General features: G+C 33.6%; 2 protein-coding genes across 5 annotated transcripts; both read right to left on the reverse strand.

Annotated features, from left to right (window-relative positions):
- Positions 1–5,011: 5,011 nt before the first annotated feature.
- On the reverse strand, positions 5,012–6,896 carry LOC104891730 (ethylene-responsive transcription factor 3). The gene has a single exon (XM_010677475.4). The coding sequence runs from the start codon at positions 6,387–6,389 to the stop codon at positions 5,661–5,663; it is 729 nt and encodes a 242-aa protein (XP_010675777.1). The 5' UTR covers positions 6,390–6,896; the 3' UTR covers positions 5,012–5,660.
- A 9,022-nt stretch (positions 6,897–15,918) lies between these two features.
- Positions 15,919–22,066, reverse strand: LOC104891729 (uncharacterized). Of its 4 annotated transcripts, XM_057393838.1 has the most exons (7): positions 21,811–22,066; positions 21,670–21,708; positions 21,580–21,597; positions 20,543–20,647; positions 19,544–19,616; positions 19,094–19,132; positions 15,919–16,257 (listed from the first exon to the last, which is right to left on the reverse strand). In XM_057393838.1, exons 4-7 carry the CDS (start codon positions 20,625–20,627, stop codon positions 16,236–16,238), a joined length of 219 nt encoding a protein of 72 aa, XP_057249821.1. In that variant the 5' UTR covers positions 20,628–20,647; positions 21,580–21,597; positions 21,670–21,708; positions 21,811–22,066; the 3' UTR covers positions 15,919–16,235. The 4 variants fall into 4 exon arrangements, with proteins under 4 accessions (XP_057249821.1, XP_010675773.1, XP_010675775.1 ...); XM_010677471.4 differs by having other exon boundaries at positions 21,580–21,686; positions 21,811–22,058; XM_010677473.4 differs by having other exon boundaries at positions 21,580–21,708; positions 21,811–22,058.
- Positions 22,067–23,243: the final 1,177 nt, after the last annotated feature.

Genomic DNA, 23,243 nt, shown 5'->3' on the forward strand with positions numbered 1-23,243 from the left:
TCATTCCAATCCTCATGATTAGCAATATTTGGAATATGTAAATTAATTTATGTAATTCAATGTCCAACATATGAAGTTAGCGATCACCAGTCAACAATCAATTGAAAGATGAGGCACAATTAGGACTGACAATGAGTTGAGACAGCTCGCGAGCTACTCGAACTCGGCTCGGTCAAAGCTCGACTCGTGCTCGAACTCGACTCAACAGGTTAACGAGTCGAGTTGAGCAACTCAATACTCGACTCGAGAAACTCGTGAGATACTCGATAAAATTATATATATATATATATATAATATATATATATATATATATTATATATATATATATATATATATATATTATATATATATTATATATATATATATACTTTTAATTTTTAAAGAAATTTTAACTTTATTTTTTTCTATAAAAATACTTGTACTTTTCTTTTAAAAAAATGAAATAAAGTGTATAAAATGACCTATCAAATGACCAAAAAGCTTGAAACGAGTTCGAATTCGAGCTTGAAACGAGTTCGAGTTCGAGTTTAGGTTTCGAGTTCGAGCTTGAAAAGTTTAAACTCGCGAGTTTTCGAGTCGAGTCGAGCATGAGTTTTCGAGTTCGAATCGAGTTTAGTCAAATTCGAGCTCGACTCGCATCATTGCCAGCCCTAGGCACAACTGAAGTACAAATGATCTAATGAAAAGAAAAAAAAACATTTAACGTCAATCTTGAAATTTAACATTCAAATATAACTTAAGGCATCACCTAAGTCCAACAACTAGTTAACATTCATAATATGCTACATATTGTAGCCTAAAGCCAAGGAAGAACTCATACCACATTACCACTAGATACTAGCTCATTTAACATACTAAAGATATTGGCACAAAATCTTTAAACCTCTCATCTTCAAGGTTGTTTAGTATTTTAAGTTTTTTTTTCTTTTCCTTTTTGATCAAGAGAGATAATTGGCTTAAATAACAACCTCTTCTAGGCTACTAATATGTAAAACACATCAATTCAGAGGCTGAGTACAAGATTTAACAGTCCACAGGACAACAAGCGTAAAGACTACTATCAGTCTACCACCACGAAAGAGAAAATTCCTAAGTTATTGTTGTAATGAGAATTAAAACCCTAAATAATGCGCTGAAATTCGAAATAGTAATTCATTAAAAAATTTGAATTATTTAATCAAAGTGTTTTTTTTATCCTACTTATCATCTTTCTAAAATTGCTTGTATAAGCTACTACAAGCAAAAATAAGTTTTTTTTTAAAAATTTTAATTGAATAGTACTGTTATAATTTATAATTGTAGTTAACATTAATTAGCCTGTCTCATGATATAATCATTTATGTCTGGCAATGTATCCATTATTTGAAAATTAAATCATGTTTTTGATACATCATCTCTAATAATGCATGAGACCTATTACAGTGTCAAGTCATGCTATTGCTTCCTTTTTTTTCAATAGTTGTCAAGTCATGTTTTCTAAGGCATGAAAATATATCTGGCAATATTGATTCATTCTGCCTCACATTAGAAAGAATTTTTATGCTTTATCAACTCTTTTCTTTTCTTTTTCCTTTCAGCCATTTTAGTTCTAACATCAAGATTTAAGAGTATTTCTCCATACAAACTGACCCTCAAATTCTTCATGAACAACAAAAATCACAAAGTTTATCGTCATATTCAATCACCATGCACTACCACGCACAATTGCTTCTTTGCCTTCTCTCAAATTATCAATTACGTATTTCCTCCGTTTCGTTTTAAATACAACAAATGAATATTTTATATCTCATAAATAATACCCTGTTACTACATTTAAAACAAAATAGAAGAAGTATATGATATATTATTTCACTAGATCTTTGGAAAATTTTGTTAATGTTGACAATCGAATGTATCGGTGATAATATTTAATTATTTTTACTACATTTCATTTACATAACCACTGCAATAACAATTTTTTTTTCGAGGACTAAGATTGGTAAGGACAAATGCCCGAACATATGAAATCTCATGCAAATCAATCAAACCCGATTGAAAAGATCTCTTTTGGTAGAAACAAAGGACTCCTCTTGAACAGAAGTACTACCTCCGATCTTTATTAATTTATTCATATTTCTCTTTGGAACGTCTCTTATTAGTTTACCCATTTCTTTTGTTTCTATTTTTGAAATGAAACCACTGACTTTTCATCAAACGTACATTCAACTTTAACATAATATAATAATTTCTCTTTCTTTCTGTGTCCCACAACATTATTTCTCCTAATACTTTGTGCAAAAGAAACGAATTAACTAATAGAAACCGAGGGAAGTATATTGGAGTAGCTTAGAAAACAAAAACAAAAAGAAAGGGTCACCAAATTGCATAATATCCAAGCAAAACATATCAACGGCATAATGTGCACTCAAAGTGCTCTTCAGAATTTATACTTCAAAGAGATAAATTCAACTAAATCTTGACAACATCTTAAGTACCTTTCAAGGTATATACTACCTCCGTATTTTTTTAGTTGCACCATTTGGTTTTGTGACACTATTCATCACCCAACTTTGTTAAGCTATCTCACATTATTATATAAGAAAAAATATAGTCAAGTGGGTCTTGTTAGATTCATCTCAATGCGAGGATTCCAAATATCAAATTTTTTATAATTTTTACTTACACCGAATAAGAGATATTAACGTTCAAAGAATCGTCTCGGCAAATGTGAAAAAGCAAATGGTGCAACTAAAAAAATACAGAGGTAGTATATGGTCCAAATTATACCATACAAAGAACATTGATTGTAAGAAGAAAAAAAATCAACAAGCAAAAACATTGATTAAAACTTTAAGACTATAAGAAGCATATATAGCCAAATTAACTCAAGAATTCCTTAGATTTTGCAATTTGCAATACAAAAAGATGATGATGACAATCACTAAGCTTTTTCCTTATTATTATCATATTAAAAGGAAGAAGGCGTGCATTGACAAAATATATTATGACACCTAAAGTATAAGAAATAGTACCAAAATTCCAGCTACTAAATTTGTACATATAAAACTAAAAATCAACAACCTGTCTTTCAAAAGGAAAAAAAGAAAAAATCAACAACCAAACCAAGAAAAGGTGGTGGATGACAAATATACATACCAAAATAATAAGCTTTTTAGGTTAAGATATTGTCTTGTAACACATTTAGGTAGGCCTAGAATTGATATAAAAATCTAACATTCATACAATACAACAACTTTGCCTAACCAAAGTTACCATCTCTCACCTTCCTTAGTAGTTAGTTCCCACTTCCCACCCACACACATATTGCACCATCAAAATCATAATGGCACATTGGCATTCACACCAAAATGCATAGAGGATGATGGTTAAATGAATCTTTCACTTGCATATCAAAATCCTTCCTCTACCCCCCAAAAAAACTCGATTTTTTTCGAGGGTTATCGAAAAGCTCCCTAGTTTGCCGAATATATAGACGAAGGTTAACCGAAAAGCTCCCTAGTTCACCGAATAAATAGACGGAAGGTTAACCGAAAAGCTCACTAGTTAACCGAACACACAGACGAAGGTCAACCGAAAAGATCCCTAGTTCGCCGAATACATAGACGAAGGTCAACCGAAAAGATCCCTAGTTCGCCGAATACATAGACGAAGATCAACCGAAAAGATCCCTAGTTCGTCGAATACATAGACGAAGGTCAACCGAAAAGCTCCCTAGTTCGCCGAATACACAGACAAAGGTTAACCGAATCTTTCTCGTATTTTTTTCCTCTCCAAAATACCCCTTATTTTTTCTAGGGAGCGCCAAAGACGATCCTAGTGCATGTCAAATGCGTAACCAAGTATTCGACAACAATTTAAGAACAAAAATAACCACATTAACATAATAAATAAAAGGGTACTTAAAATGAAGAGACATTGGAATCAATTCAGTACAACAGATGATAAAGAGAAGTTTGAATCAAATGATGTGAAATATAAAAAAAATCTGAAAAAAAAAGATTCCTGTAAAGAGAGTGACATGATTATTGATCTCCACTCCTACAAGCAAAAGAATTTGGCTGATAATCATAGCACATCTGATAAAGTCTGCCAAAACCTACTTGAGAATTTTCACATAAAAGAAAAAAAAAAAAGATAAGAACAACAACAAAGCAAAGATGATAGAATTGCACCCAAATGCTGAAAGAAAGATAAGGGCAAAAGGAAGCCCCAAAACACAAGCATCCAATTTTCTATCATCTCAAAGTTCATGTTTAATTTAGGGCATCTTCAAAGTCTTAAATCTTAATCAACTACTAACACCGAGATACTCCCTCCGTTTCTTTTTGTTCTACATATCGGATGTCTTCTAGCCCGAGCTATGTTTTGACAATCAAATTTCACCAGTATATAAGAAAAAGCATTATTAGGTGCAACCTTGTTAGAATCGTCTTAACATGTAATTAAGATATCAAAAGTCAGAAACTCAACCAGCAAGAACAAAAATGTCAGGAATAGAAACATAATAGAATACATCATATAACAAAGTTTGTGTTCATTTCCAGTTTCAGCTTCTTAGAAGCATAGATTTAAGTTCCTTTCATTTCCGGCTCTAAAAACGAATAGGTTTAGCATAAGTATGACTAATTCAAAGTTACTATACAATCTACCAAGTCTAAGAATCTTAAAACCTAGAAAATGGCAACGATACGGAACAGGCCCTAAACTAATCAACATACATACACCCTGTGTACATTGATCTAATCATCAAAGCAACACAAATTAACATTCTCAAAGAAGATCGAAACCGTATGAACAAAACAACACAGACAACCTATTCGCCATAACGATAGAACGACATGAATATGATGCACTAAAACGAACCATATTCATCTCATCCTTCAACACCAACAACAACAACAAGTGCAATACCCAAATGCAAAATGCATTCCACATTTGATGAAGATAACAAGACATAAATCAACCAAATGTACATGAATCTAACATATGAAAAATCAAAACACCATCAAAATAAGAAATTCATTTCTTTTCTCATTTCTCATAGAAATTTCCTTTTCTTCTCTACAATACAAGTGATGATGAACAACAACAACAAAGGGTGGGTAAAAAGGGAAGAAAAATTATCACCATTAATCTCTAAAATCCAGACCTAAATCAACCAATTTCCCCCCTTCAACATCATCTTCATCAGATCAGATCTTCTTTCTTTTCTAAATAGTAATACAAATCTAATTTCCCAACCCACCAAATTTCATATTACCATCAATTCATGAAATCCTCAGATCTCACATAATCCCTTTTTCTCCCCCCTAAATCAAAAGGGGGAAAATCATAAAATCATAAAAAAAAAAAATAAAAAAAAAAAAACTACAAGTCACTTTTCTCCCAACTTAATATCATATAACATCCATCCATCCATCAAATCATATATCATCAATTCATCATATAATAATATATGATCTTCATCTAATTTTCCATACCCATCATTTAAATTTTTGTTTTTTTTTGTTTTTCTTGTTCTTCCAGCATAAAATTTCCAAAGAACATAAAATAGATAAGAGAGAAAAACTTAAAACCTTAAAACTTAAACTTTTTAACTTGAATTAATAATATTCGTCGTTATCATCAAATTATTATTCGATGTTTTTTCTTTACCGTTGTTAAAGACAAAGAGCAGTCGTCGGAAAATCATCAAACCCAAAAAAACCACCATTCTCCGGTGGCGGAGGAAGATTAAGATCAAACGATAATGGCGGTTGCTGATGATTCCTCGTTAATCCAACGGCTAAAACAGAAGAAGAACACCCAATATTATCATCATCGCAACCGTCCACGTCATCAATCACCGACGATGAAGAATCACAATCACTTCTACAATCCATCGGCACGTGACTAGTCACGTGCTCTTTCCGATGATGATTATGATGATGATTAATTTTAATCGCATGTGAAGATTCAACAGTACTACTCATACCACTTGAAGCTGGACGTTGAATCATCTCAGCAACAATAATTTCATCATGGTCGACTAAAACGGCGTCGTTTTGATGGTAAAATGGTGGAGAAGTGAGTAAAACGTTGTCGTTTTGAGGAGAGAGAGAGAAATTAGTTTTAGCTTTTGGACCACGTAATTGACGAGCAGCTTTATCGTAAGCACGAGCAGCATCTTCAGCGGAATCAAATGTTCCTAACCATACACGAGTTTTTTTCCATGGATCACGAATTTCTGCTGCAAATCTACCCCATGGTCTTTTACGAACTCCTCTGAATTTTATGTTTGTTGTGTTGATTATCATGTTTGTTGATGATGGATCTAATGGTGGTGTAGATCCATTTTGTGCTTGATTTGTTGTTGTTTTCACAGTTGATGATCTTCCTCCTCGCCTCATTCTTCTTCCTCTTGACGATTCTTGCGTAGTTTTCACAGAAACAAAGAGAAAATATGTAGATTTGATTTTTGATTCTGGATAATGGGTATTTTTTTTTTTGTTATGATAGAATGAAATTAAAACTTCATCATCATATATTATATTGATGGAGGAGGAAGAAGAAGGTGAGATTTACAGAGATTTTCTCTCACTAGTTTTTTTTTGAGTTTTCTCTCTCTAAGAATGTGTGGGTAGGAAGATGGAAGGCATATTTTCTCTCTCCTTTTTTCTGAGGAAGAGGAAATGAGGAAGTTTTTTTTTTTTTTTAACTTTTTTTTCTTGAAATTGGTACCCTTTGGTTGCCCCCACAAACCGACTACTATTACTACTACTATACCGACGAGGTCGACGAAGAAGACTAGTTTTTTTTTTTTTTTTGTGTATGTGTGTGTGGGGGTGTGTCTCGATTGTTTCGTCGTTTTTTGAATATTTGATTTTTTGGTTCTCACCTTTTTATATTTGTAGTGGTGGGTTTGTTTGTATGGTGGAGTGAATTAATGAAATAAGGCGTGTTTTTTTTTTAACGCGAAATGAAGGTATGCGTGTTATTGATTTATTGAATTTTTGACTAGAAGATGATGGGTGGGTTTGTTTTGAGGTGTGATTTTAGTGTGTGAATTACCCAAACTTGGGTAGTAAATTAGTAATTATTTCTCATTGATATAGAAGTACTTAATTTTGTAATCAAAGTTTATTGGGGTCTTGACTTTATATTTTTGTCAATAAATAACTTTGACTATTATTTTTTTTAAAAAAAAATATTAGAAAAATACTCTTGTTTCTGTCTAGAAATGAAGAATGCTAATGCGTGTTGAGTAGGAGTAAGCTCCAAGAGTGTTGACCTGATTTGGTTGTGTGTACATCGAAATCTTGCAAAACAATGTTAGACTGTTTCGGAGGTTATTCGGGGATCGTCCCTCCGACGCTCAAGTCAGTTGATGATCGAGGTAGAAAGAGAAAGTCTAGAGATAGATGCTCTGATTTGTTATGTGAGAATTCAATACATGTTCATTGATGAGACAACTGGTATTTATAGTGTTTGGAAATCTCTAGCTGGGGATCATTGATTGAGTGGGCTTTCCTAAGGTTAACGGCAAAATCACCTTTTCAGCCCTTTGATGAATTTTTAGCCTTTTAATTAGGTCAACTTGATGGTGGGATCCACCGTTGACACTTGTGCAGGATATTGGGGGAGGGGTCCTTCATGCCTTAATTGGTTTGTTGCTTAATTGGGTCCAAACAACTCCCTTCGTCTGAATTTGTAGTGTTTGTTTTTCATTTTGTACGCGAATTAAGGAAATTTTCATTTGCTCTAAATATTTATAGTACTTACATTGGAAAGATAGATTTGTACATCAGATAGATAAGTGTTTCATTTCCATTGTAAAGTACCATTTAGGTCAAAGTAACATAGTGTGAAAATCAAACTAAAGCAAGTCAAACACACATTATGAAAGAGACGTATGTTGAAGATTTTGTGGGATTAGTAGTATACTAGTATATATGGGGGGGGAACAAATGGTTGAGATTAGAGAGAAAATTATAACATAAATTAAGCACACACTTTGTGTTTTTGTAGTTGATGATCTCGTTCAGTCTCTCTAACACATGTTTTTTTTATTATTTTCTCTTTTGCAACAACTTATATCTCGAAAGTTACTCACACTCATAGATTTTGAATTACGTATTAAAATTAAATTTTATAATTGAGAAAGTGGGAAGATTATATAGGTGAGATAACCCTTAGTTTGATTTGTTTTGCATTGTTTGATCAATAATTACTCCCTCCGTCCCTTAATAGAGTGCCCATTTCTCCAATGCACGTTTTGTATCGTTAATATCTTTAATTTTATATTAGTAAAAATTATAAAAGTTTCATTTTCTTAATGTACGTAATGAGATGAATCAAACAAGACCCCACATGACTATGTTTTTTCTTATATATTAGAAATATTTTTTGAGGGCTTTCTTTACCTTTGAATAGTGTCCAAAAAAGAAATGGGCACTCTATTAAAGGACGGAGGGAGTATTTGAATGACCAAAAAATATTATAATGTCAACAAATTCGTAAAAATATAGGATTGATATTGATTTTGATTCTATCATTCCTTTCCCTAATGAATAAAGTCCTTTTACGTGTAATGAATCAATAAAAGGGGATAGATGGAACAAAATTAATTAGGAGATGGAGTAAAGCATGAACGAAAATGGAAGATAAAAAAACATATGGGGTAAGTATTGGGGAAAAGGAAAAAGAGGACGAGAAGAATAAGGAATTTCGCATACTAGTAGGAGAAACACCAACACGTAGTCGAACTTGATAGTTTTAAATTTTTTAATTCTATATATAGATGTAGATCATATAAAGAAGAATTCAAAATGAATCATAAATACAAATGTCTTCTTATCCACCTAAAGGTGATTATTAGGTTGAATTATCATATTTTTCCTTAAAAACAATGTTATCATACAAATTGGCTTTATTTTTCTTAATGAAATTAATTGCTAATGTAGATTTATTTAGAAGGTTATAAATCGACCCCACTTGACCCAAATACCATTGATTTGATCAATTAAATCCCAACAAACATACCTATATTCAGTTAGGAAGATATAAGGACATGAGCAAACCGACAAAAAAACTCGATATGTTAGACCCGATCATCAAGTTTATTCATCATACATCCCGAATATACTATGTGCATGGTACCCAAGATTAATTTTTGTTCATTTGCTTATTTCGAACTCTTATTTTCAGTACATTTTGCTCGTTTTGATGATTTCAAATGAGTAATGAGAAAAAATAGTATTTTATGTACTATGCTCACGGTACAAACCGAGTGTATGATAACGAGAAAAATAATAAATTTAGCATACTAGTAGGAGGAACACCAACATATAGTTGAATTCGAGGAATTTAAACTTTTAAATTCTCTCTCTCTATATATAATAGGAGATAGAAGAATCCAAAATGAATCATAAATACAAATGCCTTCTTATCCATAACAAAGGTGATTATATTCATATTTTTCTTAAAAACAATTTTACTATACAGATTGACTTTGTTTCTTGATGAATTTAATTGCTAATGTAGAATTAGGATGTATAAATCGACCCCACTGACCAAAATACCATTGTCATAATTAATTAAACCCCAACATACATACCTATATTCAACCGTGAAGAAATATCAAACATAACCAAACTTACAACAAAAGCTCAACATGTTAGATTCGATTATCGAGTTTATCTACCATACACCCGGATGTACCATGTGTATGATACACCCAAGACTAAATTATATTTTGTAAGATCAGTGCCTTGAATCGGCGAAAAACAAGGGTTTCGAGTGACTCGGGTGATCGAACAAAAAACCATTGTTTTCGTTTGCGCGACCGATCGGACGGATTCTGTTTTGACGTGGGATGGCGATTTAGAGTTGAGTTATAAATAGGCTTTTAACCTAATTTGTTATTACAGTTATTTCACCAAATACCCCTAACAAAAAAAAGTATTCGCCAAATACCCCCACTTTTTTCAAAATTCACCAGATACCCTTTTGTTGACGGATGTTAGTCCTCCATTAGCGTTTATTTACAAGTTTTCCCTAAATCAACCTAATTACCCCTAAGTCAATCTAATTAGTCCTAATTAATACAATAAAATTAGCCCTAAATCAGCCTAAATAACCCTAACCCACACTCTTCCCTAGCCCACCACCCCCCAATAACCCCAGCCCCCAGCCCACCACCCCCCAACAACTCAGTCCCACCAGCCCCCTCCCTCCCCCTCCCACGCAGCTCCCGATCTCCCTCCCACACAACCCCCTCCCTCACAGTTGTTGTCGTACCTCCCTTTCCCTCATAGCCACAACCGCGCCTCCCCCCTTCCCGCAGCCACCCCCTCCCACGCAGCACCCCTTCCCCCTTTTCTTTCGAAGATTCCAGTGAACCCTTCTTCACTATCCCCCCTTCTCTTTCGAAAAATTTGAGATCTGGTGTGGCAGCGACTTCTTTTCTAACGTTTGAGATTTCCTCAAGTAATCGACCCCTTATTCGACAGCTCCCCGTTGTCCGCCTCAAACCAAAAGCATCACCAGAGGGAGGGGGGCTGCATGGGAGGGGGAAGGGGTGGCTTTGGGAGGGGGGAGTAGCGGGGAAGGGGGCTGGTGGGTGGGTTAGGGAGAGTGAGAGTTGGGTTGACTTATGATTTTTAAGGGTTTTAGGGTTAATGACTGACAAAGTTAACCACCGTTAGTCATTAAGGGCATTTTGAGTAATTTTGTAAAAGGTCGGGGGTATCTGGTGAATTTTTTTAAAAGGTCAGGGGTATCTGGTGAATTTTGAAAAAAGTTGGGGTATTTGGTGAATAAGTTATTTTGTCAGGAGTATTTGCCGATTAGAACATTAATCACATATGTAATTTTGGTTTTCCTCAAGAGCAATAAGTCTTTCCTCTCTTTGTCAATGGACGTAACCAACAATCCGTTGGTGAACCACGTTAAATTTGTGTGTTCTTTGTTATTTTCTGCATTCATTATTTGTTCTTTGTCACATCCGTTATAACAAACTGGTATCAAGAGCTTTGGTTTTTCGATATAAGAGTGATAAAGATGTTCAGGATGAGTATGAAAATTGTAAATTCACTGGGAGAAATAATTTCAGTCTGTGGCAAATCAAGAAGTGGGCTAAACTGAAGCAACAAGGGTTCTTGGCGCCGTTGGCAAAGAAGTCAACATATTTAGTTACTGCAAAGATGACCGTTCTGGAGGAGAAGACACATTCAACGTTTATGTTGTGTTTGGTGACGACATAATATGAAGTCGCGGAGAAGGAAACCGCATCTGATATGTGGTTGAAGTTGGAGAGTTTGTATATGACAATCTCAACAAGTTGCTTTCGAAGTAACGTATGTCCAGTCTGCGCATGAATGAATGTACACCTCTTACGGATCACCTAGATCAATTAAATGCAATTTTGTTAGAATTGCGTAATATTGATGTTGAGGTGGAGGATGAGGAAGCTGCTTTAATTCTGCTTGTGTATTTACCATTGTCATATGAGAATTTTGTACAGTCTTGTATTATTGGTAAAGAGACAATGTCTCTAGAGGAGGTATAAAGAGTTGTGCCATAAGGCATCTGGTATAGGTCCAATCGATCAGGCTGCTAGATTAGTAGCTGGTGAAGGTGATTCATTTGAAACTCTCATTTTTAATAGAATTTAATGAGCAAACAAATAATATTAGGTATACCATTCTCATAATACATTAAGGTGTATGATAAAATTTGTACTCGATCACCACCAAATTGTGTCACACACCAAATCGACAAAAAACAAAACTCTAGTATTATAATTTAGGGTTATGTTATATGCAGCCCTTAGGGTTGTATATAAAACATAATTACACTACTTAGAATGGAAATAAGTTATGAATTTATGGAAATTTTTTGCATCAACCGATGTAATAAATGATCTATTAATGCAACTTATTTTCATTTTTAGCTTCTTATATGCAGTCCTAAGGACTGTATATAGCTTATATCACCAAAGTAAAACAGATTTGTAAAAAGCTTATTCAAAGTGAGAATTTCCAAACTTGATGTATTCAAACTTTCAAAGTGAAATAATATTACTAAACCTCGTGTACACAAACTACAAAATGACAATAATACCCTTGGTATTGGGGGAATCAAATGACGTGAATACACCTTAGTTTAAGGGTGTGTGCTACGATTTTCATTAATTACAAAGCAAGGATTATATGATTTTATGGTCAGTTGGTATTTTGCGTGTGCGTGGTGGTGGTGCGTGGATGAGCTTTCTTTTGGTTTGTTTATGGTTGGGTCATTTTCACACTGCTGTGCTGTAGCTCTGTGCTGTATGGAACAGATTTGGGTTCTGATCATCGATTGAGGTAAGTGGTAAGGTATGGCCTTTCAAATACATATGGTCATAAGAAATTAAATAAATGACAACTACTTTTCACTTGTTATTCTTTTTTTCATTTCTTGTTGTATGGTTAATTACTTAATTCTTCTATTGAAGAAAGTATTGTAGTACAACTTATTCAACGCGTTTATAAGGGGAAAAAATTGAGTTTTTTTTTTGTTTTTTGTTTTTGATGATTTGGTGGATATGGTGAATATAACCATGTAAAGTTAGTGGTTTGTAATATTTTGAACTTGTATTTTTTTACTTTTAATTCATTTTGGACTACTATGACTACCTTGGAATTTTAAAAAGTTATTCGTTACTCCATTCATTTCAAATATATGGCATTTACGTTTTGTGAAAATTTGTTTTGATCACAAATATCTCTCATAATATGATAAATGAAAATTACAAAAATTATACAGTTGGATTTAGAGGTGGGCATGGACCGGACTAGCACACGGCCCGTGCCCGGCGTTCACTACGTGGGTTTGTTACGGTCAAGAAATTTTATTCCAGGCCCGCACCGACACGAGTCCGCGGGCCGAACGCTCATTTCCTTTGTTTTTTAGCCTAAAACTGTCAAAAATACAAAAAAGGCCAAGCCCACAGGTGGCACAAGCCCGTGGAGAAAATTTGGAAATTTCAAGCCTGACCCGCCACTCATGGGCTCGGGCTTGACCGACCCGCCATTATCCCAGGTCTAATTGTCATGAAAAATACTATGATAACATTAAATTTTTAAATTTTTTATCCACGTAAATTGAGAGTAATTAATGGTCAAAGTTCGACCTCGAAAATCGTGTGTACCTTATATTTTGAAACGAAGGGAGTATATTTTAACTTTTTCAAAAAAATAAAATAAAATAGATAAGATTATGGACTCATGGTTATAGACTTATAGTTGTATACTATATTGTTCTTAGTTTTAATTGTGCACATACGCCTGAAACCAACATGTTGGTCTTGTTTGGTAAATAGAGGTTTGGGGTAAAAATAGAGGTTTGAACTTATATTAAAGGATTTGATTAGTCAATCCTCAATTTGAGTGTTTGGTAAAGAGAGGTTTCAATTAGCTGATTGGGCCCAAAAAACTCTGCTCGAAAAAGTTGAGGGAGATGTTTTGACATCATAGGTTTTGGAATGAGTGAGCGACTTACATTTATGTCCTACAGTTTTTGAAAGGTACATTAATAAACATTAAAAAGTACAACAATAGATTATACACATATCTTTATTGCTCAATTTACACAATTATGTAGCAATAATCTATTTACGAAATACTTTTATACAAACACCTAATACAATACTTGGCTAGTCAAATCAACTTATACAATCAGCTAGAAGTTATCAACTATACAATTAGCTATCCGCTAATTGTCAAACATGACCATTATATCCCAACATGATGAACATTGTCAAAGGAGAAATGAGAGATAAAGTGCAAGATTATAAGAAACAGATGAGAGAGAGAGTGCATGTAAAAACATCCAAAAGAAAAAATGAAACATGTATTATGAAACATTTAAAAGAGAAAAATAGTACATGGATTGTGAGACGAAGATAGTATATGATTAAGAGAACTAAATCATGCTAGCATATAACGTAGTGGCTCCTGATAAATTGTTTTTTTAATCCATATGAGCTACGAAGCCAGTACAAAGAAGGGGAGGGGGATTAGAACTTGTGACCTACCGTTTACAATACCTCAATCTTAATCACTAGGCCAAGATATCCTTGGTAGCTCCTGATAAACTGTTGTAGTATATGATTCCAATTTGAAGTCTTGAAGAACTGCTCACTATAGGAACATAGTTTCATGTAAAAGGAGGGTGATTGTAAAAAATTTGGGTCCACTGCACATGATTTCTTTTCTATATTTAAGAGAGATTGTAAAAATATGGGGCAAGTATGAGTAAAATATTACTATATAGTAGTAGCTTTTACCAAAATAGGAAAAACAAAGTAATTCTTCTTGCAACAAATGGAATGGAAAGTGAGTAATTATTAAAAATAAAGGAAGATTTAGTATACAAAGCCTATAATCAATAGAATAAGTGTTCAATATATACATGTATTAGATTTCTTTTCAATTTCTTACTTTTTTTAGAGGTAGAATTTCTTACTTAAATGGGTAGCTAGAACACAAATTCCCTCGGCCTTTTTTAAGGTATTGGACTTTAACTTTTAAACAATTCACATAACTCATTTTGACTTTGTATTTTTAGTAATATATAAAAACAAATATCATTGTATAAAACATTTAATTTGTCTCATTTCATAATGGCAACTTTTTTTTTTTGAGGGGAAAGAGAAGTGCATTAATCAAAGGGACAAAGTGTCCATAAGTACATAAGGTGTTACAATACTAGGACAGTGATACTCCCAACATTGTTCAACACCAAAAGGCATAACTCTAGCAAGGTTATGGGAAACAGTATTCTCATCTCTTTTAACATGAGAAAAAGAAACAGAAGAAAATGCATTACACATAGAAAGAATGTCCCCAAGTATTGCATCCAAATCTGAGAAGAAAATTGCTGCTTTCGTTAACCTATTCGTTGCTACCAGAAAGTCAGATTCAAAAATCACATCACCATACCCATGAGCTTTGGCCAAACGGCTTGCCATGAAAATGGAAATGGCAACTTTTATAATTATCACTAATAATAACATTTGAATTGGCAACGTAAGTGTAAAAGTTGAACTAAAACCACGGAAAAGAAAGTAATATACCTACACTACAAATATAAAAGTACCCATTGTCCAAAATAAATAACAATATAAAGTATATTATAGATGAAGCCTAAATAGCATGGAATGCTTTGGGCCACGATTTGATTGATTAATTGATTGCAATGAGATGGTGGGTAACAGAGGCTACGAGGAAGAAACGAAACAGAAAATTCTAATTAAGGACCCGCTCGATATTACTGTAATTTTTTATTTTTTGGTTTTTTTTCCAAAGTCATATGATATATATATCTTATAATAAATAAAAAATTAGTCAAATTTACTGAAAACATGATAATTTTGAAAACTGAATTAAAAAGTGAAAACCACTTAATCTGATTTTCAGTTTTTGATTTTTAATTTTCAAAAAAATTGAAAACAAAAAAGATAACGAACGGGCGCTAACATTAGATAAAGAGGTTAGGTTTAATAATTGTCTATAACATTCGCCACACTCAATTAATAAGCCCCTGTGCATACCTTTTAGTTTTCTAATGAAAACAATAGGACAGCTTATGTACAAGGCCCTATTGATCAATACCTTTTGGATATGCAACAAAAATTTACACTCTTCATTTTTGCATTACCATATACTAGCTATAGCCTATAAGCCCACATCATAAACAACCTATGCAAATTCAGATCAACAAGAGAACAAAGCTCAAAAATCACAAAATGTACTATATTTCATGAACAACAAGAATTATTATGAAGTGAAGGCATTCTGCATTTTGGGGAGATAATAAACAGTAGCATGAAAAAAGACTACGTGCGAGTTCCGAATACTGTTCCTAACTGTGCTGAATATGCAAAAACAGCAAGAGTAAGAAACTCGGTTATGTATTATTGATCTCTTTTCTCCTTCAAAGAATTGATGATGGAGGGTTGCAATTGTAAGATGATGACACACTAGTTCCACTTTCAAATACAATACAAACATGGAACTAGTACAAGGATCGATAATATATGATTACAACTGAAAAAACCAGAACAATGAACTACAAAATAGACAAATACAAAATTAAGGACTCAAAATAACTATCACAAAAGATACATTGATGGGGATCTACCCGGTTTTTTTTCCAGCAGATCAAACATCATGTCCGAACTTTGGCCTTGATCCCGTTGTAGGTTAAGGTATCTATGCACCACCCCAAAGATGCCTGGACAAAAGTGCCAAATAAAAGCATATCAATATAAACCATTTTTGTGTCTGCAAATGTAAGGTTGATAATTAAATCACTCCAATATAACGTCTTTAAAACTTCAACTTTAAAGCAGGTGATAAAAACTCGTATAAATACATAAAAGCAAACTATCAGAAAGACAAATATATCACTTCTCGAAGGAATTGGGTATTTGGCAGTAAGCCTCAATGCATGACATATAACCTACGCAGTACTAGATGGAACCAAAGCAACACCCCCTAGCACCACAAATTCAGAATTATAAGATATAAATAATTGCCATCCTACATAAGCTTCAAACAAAAACTGCATTTCAACCCTATTTAGAAAATTAAAGTTATTAAAGTCTTATTGAGCGACATAGTGGCCTGATGAAGCTTAAGCCATGTTGACGTGAAGAGAGTCGGACATTCTTACTTGGGTCTCAATTAAAAAGGAAACTAAGATCGGATTCAAGCACAGTTTAATTCCCCAAAACAATAAGCCAAAGGAAATCCCTGAAATGTTTCTCGTTTTCGTCCTCAGTCAAAATATGACAATTTAGTTGCATAATAATCCAAAACCTAGTTTATGACAAAGGAAACAACTCCCTCTTGTACATTATCGCATAAAATGACTTGGGTAGCAGTGCAGTAAGCGGGTTTCTTGGTTCTCACAAAGATGGGAAATTTATTACTTGAGATTCAATAACTTGAACTTTGAGAATTCATGCAGAACAACAAAGACTAGAAGTTCAGCATGACAATGGGGTATAAATACGAAAGCAGTGATAATGAATTAACTACTGTTTACACTTATTATCATTAACGAATATCATTTGTTGCAACTTGCAACATTAGCTTTTCTTCAAATTTACATTTCAATAAATAAATTTCCTCTTTTTAGCAAAAAGTTCAAACCCTAACCCCAAAAGTTGAGACTTAAGACTCGAGAGAGCTAGAGTAGAAGTGAGAGAGTATAAGGGTGGGGAGGAACAAAAGGGGGGAGGGGGTAAGAGAAAAAAGTAAATGGAAATATGGAAAACAAAAGGGGGAGGAGGGGGGAGGGGGGGGGGGGGGGAATAGGCTAACAAGTGATGGAGAGCTATTCAACCTGCAGCCTATTATAATGTTCACGCATAAATTTTACATGTTGATCCCAAACAGTTGACCAAAATTGCCTCTAAGTTATAATGGGACACACTACCATCTGTAACTCTTTGCTGTTTTGCCTTTTGTTTTCTCGAATCCTTTTTTCTCAAAAATTTTGTGGCAACCAGCAAAACCGAATTGGATCTAGCACTGCGTGAAAGACTTGATTCTTAAGACATAAGTTAGTAATGTGGAGATAATTCTAAGAGCGCAAGACAATTTGTCCCATTACTTAGCTTAAAACATGTGTTTAAGCTTGAAAATTTGTGGAGGATGTCTTCCGGCGGTGAATATGATCATAGGTTGATTTAATTTGATTAATACCTGTGATTTTATGACACACCTAAATGATCGGTAAATGTCATAGAAACCCATCCTAACTTCCTACAAATACCGACTATGTGATAACTCATGGGCTCACGGCCATTTCATGTAATTATAAGATGTATGAATTTTGAATTTCAGTAAACATAACAAAATACAGGTTGGCCACGCAGTAACAATTTGATTTACAGTATAAAGTTGGTTGACTAGTAAACATAAAGTAAAAAAAAAACTTCAAAGCACTGGGTTAAATTTAAATTTAAATATGAACATCTCAACTTAGAAATGTCAAAGGAGCAACTCAACCAAAAGCTTAAGTTGAAGGTTAGAGCCTTAGTAATAGTTAATACTCTATCACACCCCCTTACGCAAGAGCCCATTGGGCTTAAAGCCTTAAAGTGTGGGTGCAACACAAACCTCACTCATACCTCGCGCTAAATATTCTATTTAGAAAGGAGGGTGAGTGAGATGTGAACCCGTGACCTTCTTGTCACGCTGGCTTCAATACCATGTCAAAGGACAAACCGTAATTGTTATAGTTATGCATACTCATAATCTAACCATTCTTATCATGACTTGCCAGAACTTATGCCAATAGGATGCACAAAAAACCCTGCACAACCCTAAGAAGGGACACGAAATGCTATCAGACGAAGTTGCTGAAGGGAGCACGAAGAGAAACAACCTTGACGATCCAAAATGTAACAAATCCAATTTTAATAATAGCCACTGAGAGTGGAGAAAAGGAGCTCAAAGGTGGTGACAAGTCTGTGCGTCACTGGCTGGTTGAGAGTAGTCAAGAGTACAGAGAAAAAATGGCTGGAGTGGGATAACCTCACAGGTAAGGGTGTAGTCTAAAGAACACAAGTGGAGCCAAGTCCTAAGAGTTTCAAATTTTTATTTACACAGCTCAAAAGTCAAGGATATAACTAAGTTAACCGTCTTCCAAAAACCATAACCATTACCACCTTAACAGTTCAATTAATTGACCCAAAAAAGAGTGGTTACCCGATTTTATTTTATTTTGCTGGGAGGAGAAATGAGGGAACACTATTGTCGATAACTAGGGTCATTTGAGTGACTCATATAAACTACTTTCTGACTCCAAGAAGCACCTAAACACTCAGGGAGCATAGATTTATAGGCTTTATATGACACTAAAACCACAACGCTAATTGCAGCCACAAAAAGGATTCCAAAATCAACTCTAATATTCATGGTACGGTAAAATATCATTCAAAATGTCCAATAATTTGATCTTTATAATGACAAGGGACAAAATACATATAGGAGAACAAACACACCAAGACCACATAAAGGAAAGAGAAAAAAAATTTAAAAAGAAAAGCAACCCATACCCTTTCACTGATGATTGAGAGCGAGCATAGCCAAGAGAACTGTGAAGAGATGCAAAAAGAATGTATGTTAGGTGACAAAATTTGACTGTTTATACTATATGATACTAATAACAGAAGCAAAAAACTGCACAGAGAAACTAGAATTCAAATCTTTTGATAGAAATCAACACTACTATAGACATGCCTTTTCCTAAATTAGTTGTTTTTAGATGTGTGACAGTACCTAGCTCACAAGAGTTGTTTCAAAATGATGTCTAATGTTCACAGTTTACTATTCATCAGCTGTTCGTGGCTAAGTCAACACTAAGACAAAAGATGAGTTCACATACGACAAAATAAAACCAAGTTCCAAAGATTTCTATCAAGAACTTCACCATTAAACCAAAGCTCCCAAAAACATAAATACACTGACTTTAATAGATAAATCAAGCATGGGATAATTAATATTACCTCTTCCAAAATTCGGACAATTGTCGAGATCCATTGTAAAAAATAAACCACATTAAGACAATGATTAGTGTATCTGTTCAAGTTAAGGAGTTCAACGTACAAGTCATCGGTGTATGAAACAAAGAAAATGAAATCGAATGATGCCAAGCTTGCACTTTTAACAAACTCCACATGCAAAAAAAGAGAGTGACCAACATGAATCTAGCTGCATTGATCTATTGTCCATGAATTTTGTCATCATAAGCTAAAAAATGCAAAAAGATTAAATGATTAGGTTCCCAGAATCCCACTCCCTCAATTCCCATTGAAAATTGCAACAGCAAGTTTGACCCTCTTTAAGCCTTTTCTTATAAAATCATACGAACACAGCCAATACGCTGATTTAATTAGGCACCTAATTTCTTTCTTGGCATAATGAATACAAATCAGAGACAATGCAATGCTTGCAATGCTATCACTATAAAAACTAAAGAAGCATTTTGAATAGCATAAGGCGCCTTTCCAATGTCCATTGAAAGAACTCATCAAACCTTGATGAACAGACTAATGTCACATGCAACACAAAAAAACCATATTCAAACTACCAAGATGAAACAACTATTTTGTGCAATCCAAGTATCCAACACCCACCTTCAATCCCATTAACAGAAAACAAGTCTATGTGTTCAGCAATACACTACTTCACTTATTCCAGTTTCTTTCACCGTATTGACATCATAGCTTGTGTGGTTCTCGTGAGCTGAACTAATTAACAATGAAAGCAGATATTCATCCTCGACAACAAAGTGACACTTAATAGTAGTAGTGGTTAAATAATAGCAAATCGGGACTAGTTCAAATCATATCAAGCTGTTGCTGATGAAAATGTTACTTCAAAATGGCATGTATACGAAAATAGAAACATGGCCAGTCTTCCTACTAATAGCTGGCACGATGAGAAAAATGCATGACAAAAATAGTTAAAAAATTCAAGCTCAATGATACTAGCATCAAGGATACTGAAAAGGTAACGCTCCCACCAATCTAACATATAGAGTCCAAAAGTTACATTGTAAAGATAAATCTTGCGTTGTACCCAATTCATGGTAGCTTGAATACCAAGACCTGCAAAAACCCAAAATACTGTTACTACCAAATACCGATACATGCTTCTTCTATAGATGACTCAAAACCTATAGAGAAGTTTGCACCATCAGAAAAGAAAATATTACAGCTTGTTACAGTGATTATCTAACCTATTGTATCTAAAGCTCATTCCATTTTGACCCATGCTCCCAAATACAGATCAGAAACTAACAAAAAAGGCCATCTAAAATACACAAGAAACAGCCAGGAATCACTCAGCGTGATTGTCATCCCTAAGTCCAATGCTCCACTGCCAACTTAATATTTACAAATAATTAATATTTACAGCTATGATTCACAATTTCACATCCCATTATATCAAAAAAAATTCATCTCCCCTTTCCATCAATCTCCTGACACTGAAATATAAGTGTACAAAACTGATTGCAGGTGAAATTCACCATTCAGATAAACAAGCTTGAGGTCAGCTAAGTGGCTTCTCTCAGATCAGTTGTGTATTTTACTCCTCTTCCTTTCAAATAAAGTTAGAATCACCCAGTGGCGGAGCCAAGATTCTCAAAGTGGGGGGAAAAATTCGACCGTCAAGTATTCGGAAAAAAATTTAGAAAAAAAAACAATACAACACAAATTGTTTAATACTAAATATTTTACATTCAAAATTCCAAAATGCTTATAGTATTACAATCAACTCATATTTATAAATCAACTACATATCAAAGTATTCCTCTTCAAACCAAACTATTCAATATATTTCAATTATAAATCAACTCATATTTGTTCCTAATTAGAAATTCCAAACCAACAACAAATCAATCAACAACCATAAATCCACAATCACAAATTAACATTTCACAAATATCATAATTCAATAATTCACAACCAAACAATGTAAATTGTAAATATTACCTTAAAAAAAACTTAAACTAACACTTAGGGTTAAGAAAACTTACAAACTGACTGAAAATTGAAATGGGCGTTTCGGTAGGTCGGCGACGGCGAATGGACGCAGCGTGCAAGCGTCGTCGGCTACGACGACTGTGAATGGGCGTTTCAAATGCTTCAACAAAGCAATTAGAATCCTGATTAATTCATAATCCATACATTCAAATTACATCAAAACAATCAAAATTCATCTTCAATTTTAACTTTTTCAAAAAGAATTAAAGGTTCAAGAAACTCACCTGGAAATTCGGAAATCGAAATCTAACTTTTCAGATTCTAAAGAAATGAAATCTGTAATCTGTAGAAAAAGTTAGAATTTCCCTTGTAATCACAGCAGAATTTTCGGATTCAAATTTAGAGAATTAGGTTTAAACACTTCTTCTTTTCTATGTTTTCGTTTCTTTCTTTTTAAGAATTGATAATTCTACAATGGCTGCTAGAATACATTGAAGTACTTCATTTTAAATGTTAGATCTATGTCCCACTTTTTTTTTACTATTAAACTATAATTAAATTTCTTTAAGTTTTTTTTTAATGTTTGATTTTGGACAAGGATCAAGAAGAAGAAAAGTGAGATTGATAGATAAAAAATAATCTCATCATGTAATAGAGAGTGAAAAAAAAATAACATATTGCTAAAAATAGAAATGTTAACAGTAATATAAAATTATTAAAAGTGGAAAATATTACAGGTAAAAAAAAACCGAAGGAAGTAACAATTTGAAATAACAATTTGTAACTAGTATGTTGGATTTCACACCTTTGTATTTCTTTCAAATTAGTTGAAAATGAGTATAAACACATTTAATCAATCACTAAAAGGGTAATGCCAATTCACTTTCTTCCATTTAAATTTGATAAAATGATCATTTAAGGTCCTGTTTTGTTCAACTTATTTTAACTTATTTAAGATATTATAAGATCAAATAAAATAAATAAGCAGAAAAAATAACATAAGATAAGTTAAGTTCATATAAGATAAGACAAAATAAGTTGAATAAATAAACTTTTATGTCTATTAAAATTGATAGAACAAAACTTATTTTCTTTTATATACCAAAGAAATACAAAAATTGAAAGGAGGATCGGAAAGGTCCGAAAACCTTCTCAAACCGTCAAACCCTAGAATCAATTAATTTTATGAAAGATATGGACCCCAAGAGTACCACTAATCCAATAGTATCGCGAAATATAATATATAGTTCCTCTATTTCTTTTTAATCTAAATATTTTTCTCTTTGATCCGTTCTTCTTTAATCTATAGACTACACAATGTTGTTTATCATATTGTTTGTAGAGTATACCATGTACGAAAGAACAAAAAAGATGAGAGAGAAAGTCCTAGAAAGAGACCCTCTAGCCCCAAAAGAAAACCAAGGCCACGATATCTATACAAACCCTAAAAACTTCCCCAATTCAATTTCTCCTCCCTCAAGTAAGCCAGTTAATCATTTCTCTGCTTCCCGAAAATCCTTTAAGCGATTACTTGTATCCATTTCGCTTCTTGTCAGCTACTTTTGGAGCATTTATTGTGAGCTATCTACTTTTCCCCCAAATCAATTTAAAGATCCTGGCTATAAACTAGCGAAATCATGGCAATTAGCCTACTTAACTACAAATCCTTTCATCTTCTCTGGTTATCAGCCGGATTTTATTAATAAAGCGTCTCAAT

Source organism: Beta vulgaris, chromosome 4 (genome assembly GCF_026745355.1).
Source record: "Beta vulgaris subsp. vulgaris cultivar EL10 chromosome 4, EL10.2, whole genome shotgun sequence".
NCBI lineage: Eukaryota > Viridiplantae > Streptophyta > Magnoliopsida > Caryophyllales > Amaranthaceae > Beta > Beta vulgaris.

What these genes read in the sequence shown, in the direction of transcription:
- LOC104891729 (XM_057393838.1), bottom strand. Translation starts at nt 20,627, where the DNA reads ATGAATTGGGTACAACGCAAGATTTATCTTTACAATGTAACTTTTGGA. An exon ending in GTGGGAGCGTTACCTTTTCA is followed by an intron (nt 19,617 to 20,542) that starts GTATCCTTGATG and finishes TAACTTGAACAG; the next exon opens with ATACACTAATCATTGTCTTA. An exon ending in TTGTCCGAATTTTGGAAGAG is followed by an intron (nt 19,133 to 19,543) that starts GTAATATTAATT and finishes ATCTCTTCACAG; the next exon opens with TTCTCTTGGCTATGCTCGCT.
- LOC104891730 (XM_010677475.4), bottom strand. Translation starts at nt 6,389, where the DNA reads ATGAGGCGAGGAGGAAGATCATCAACTGTGAAAACAACAACAAATCAA.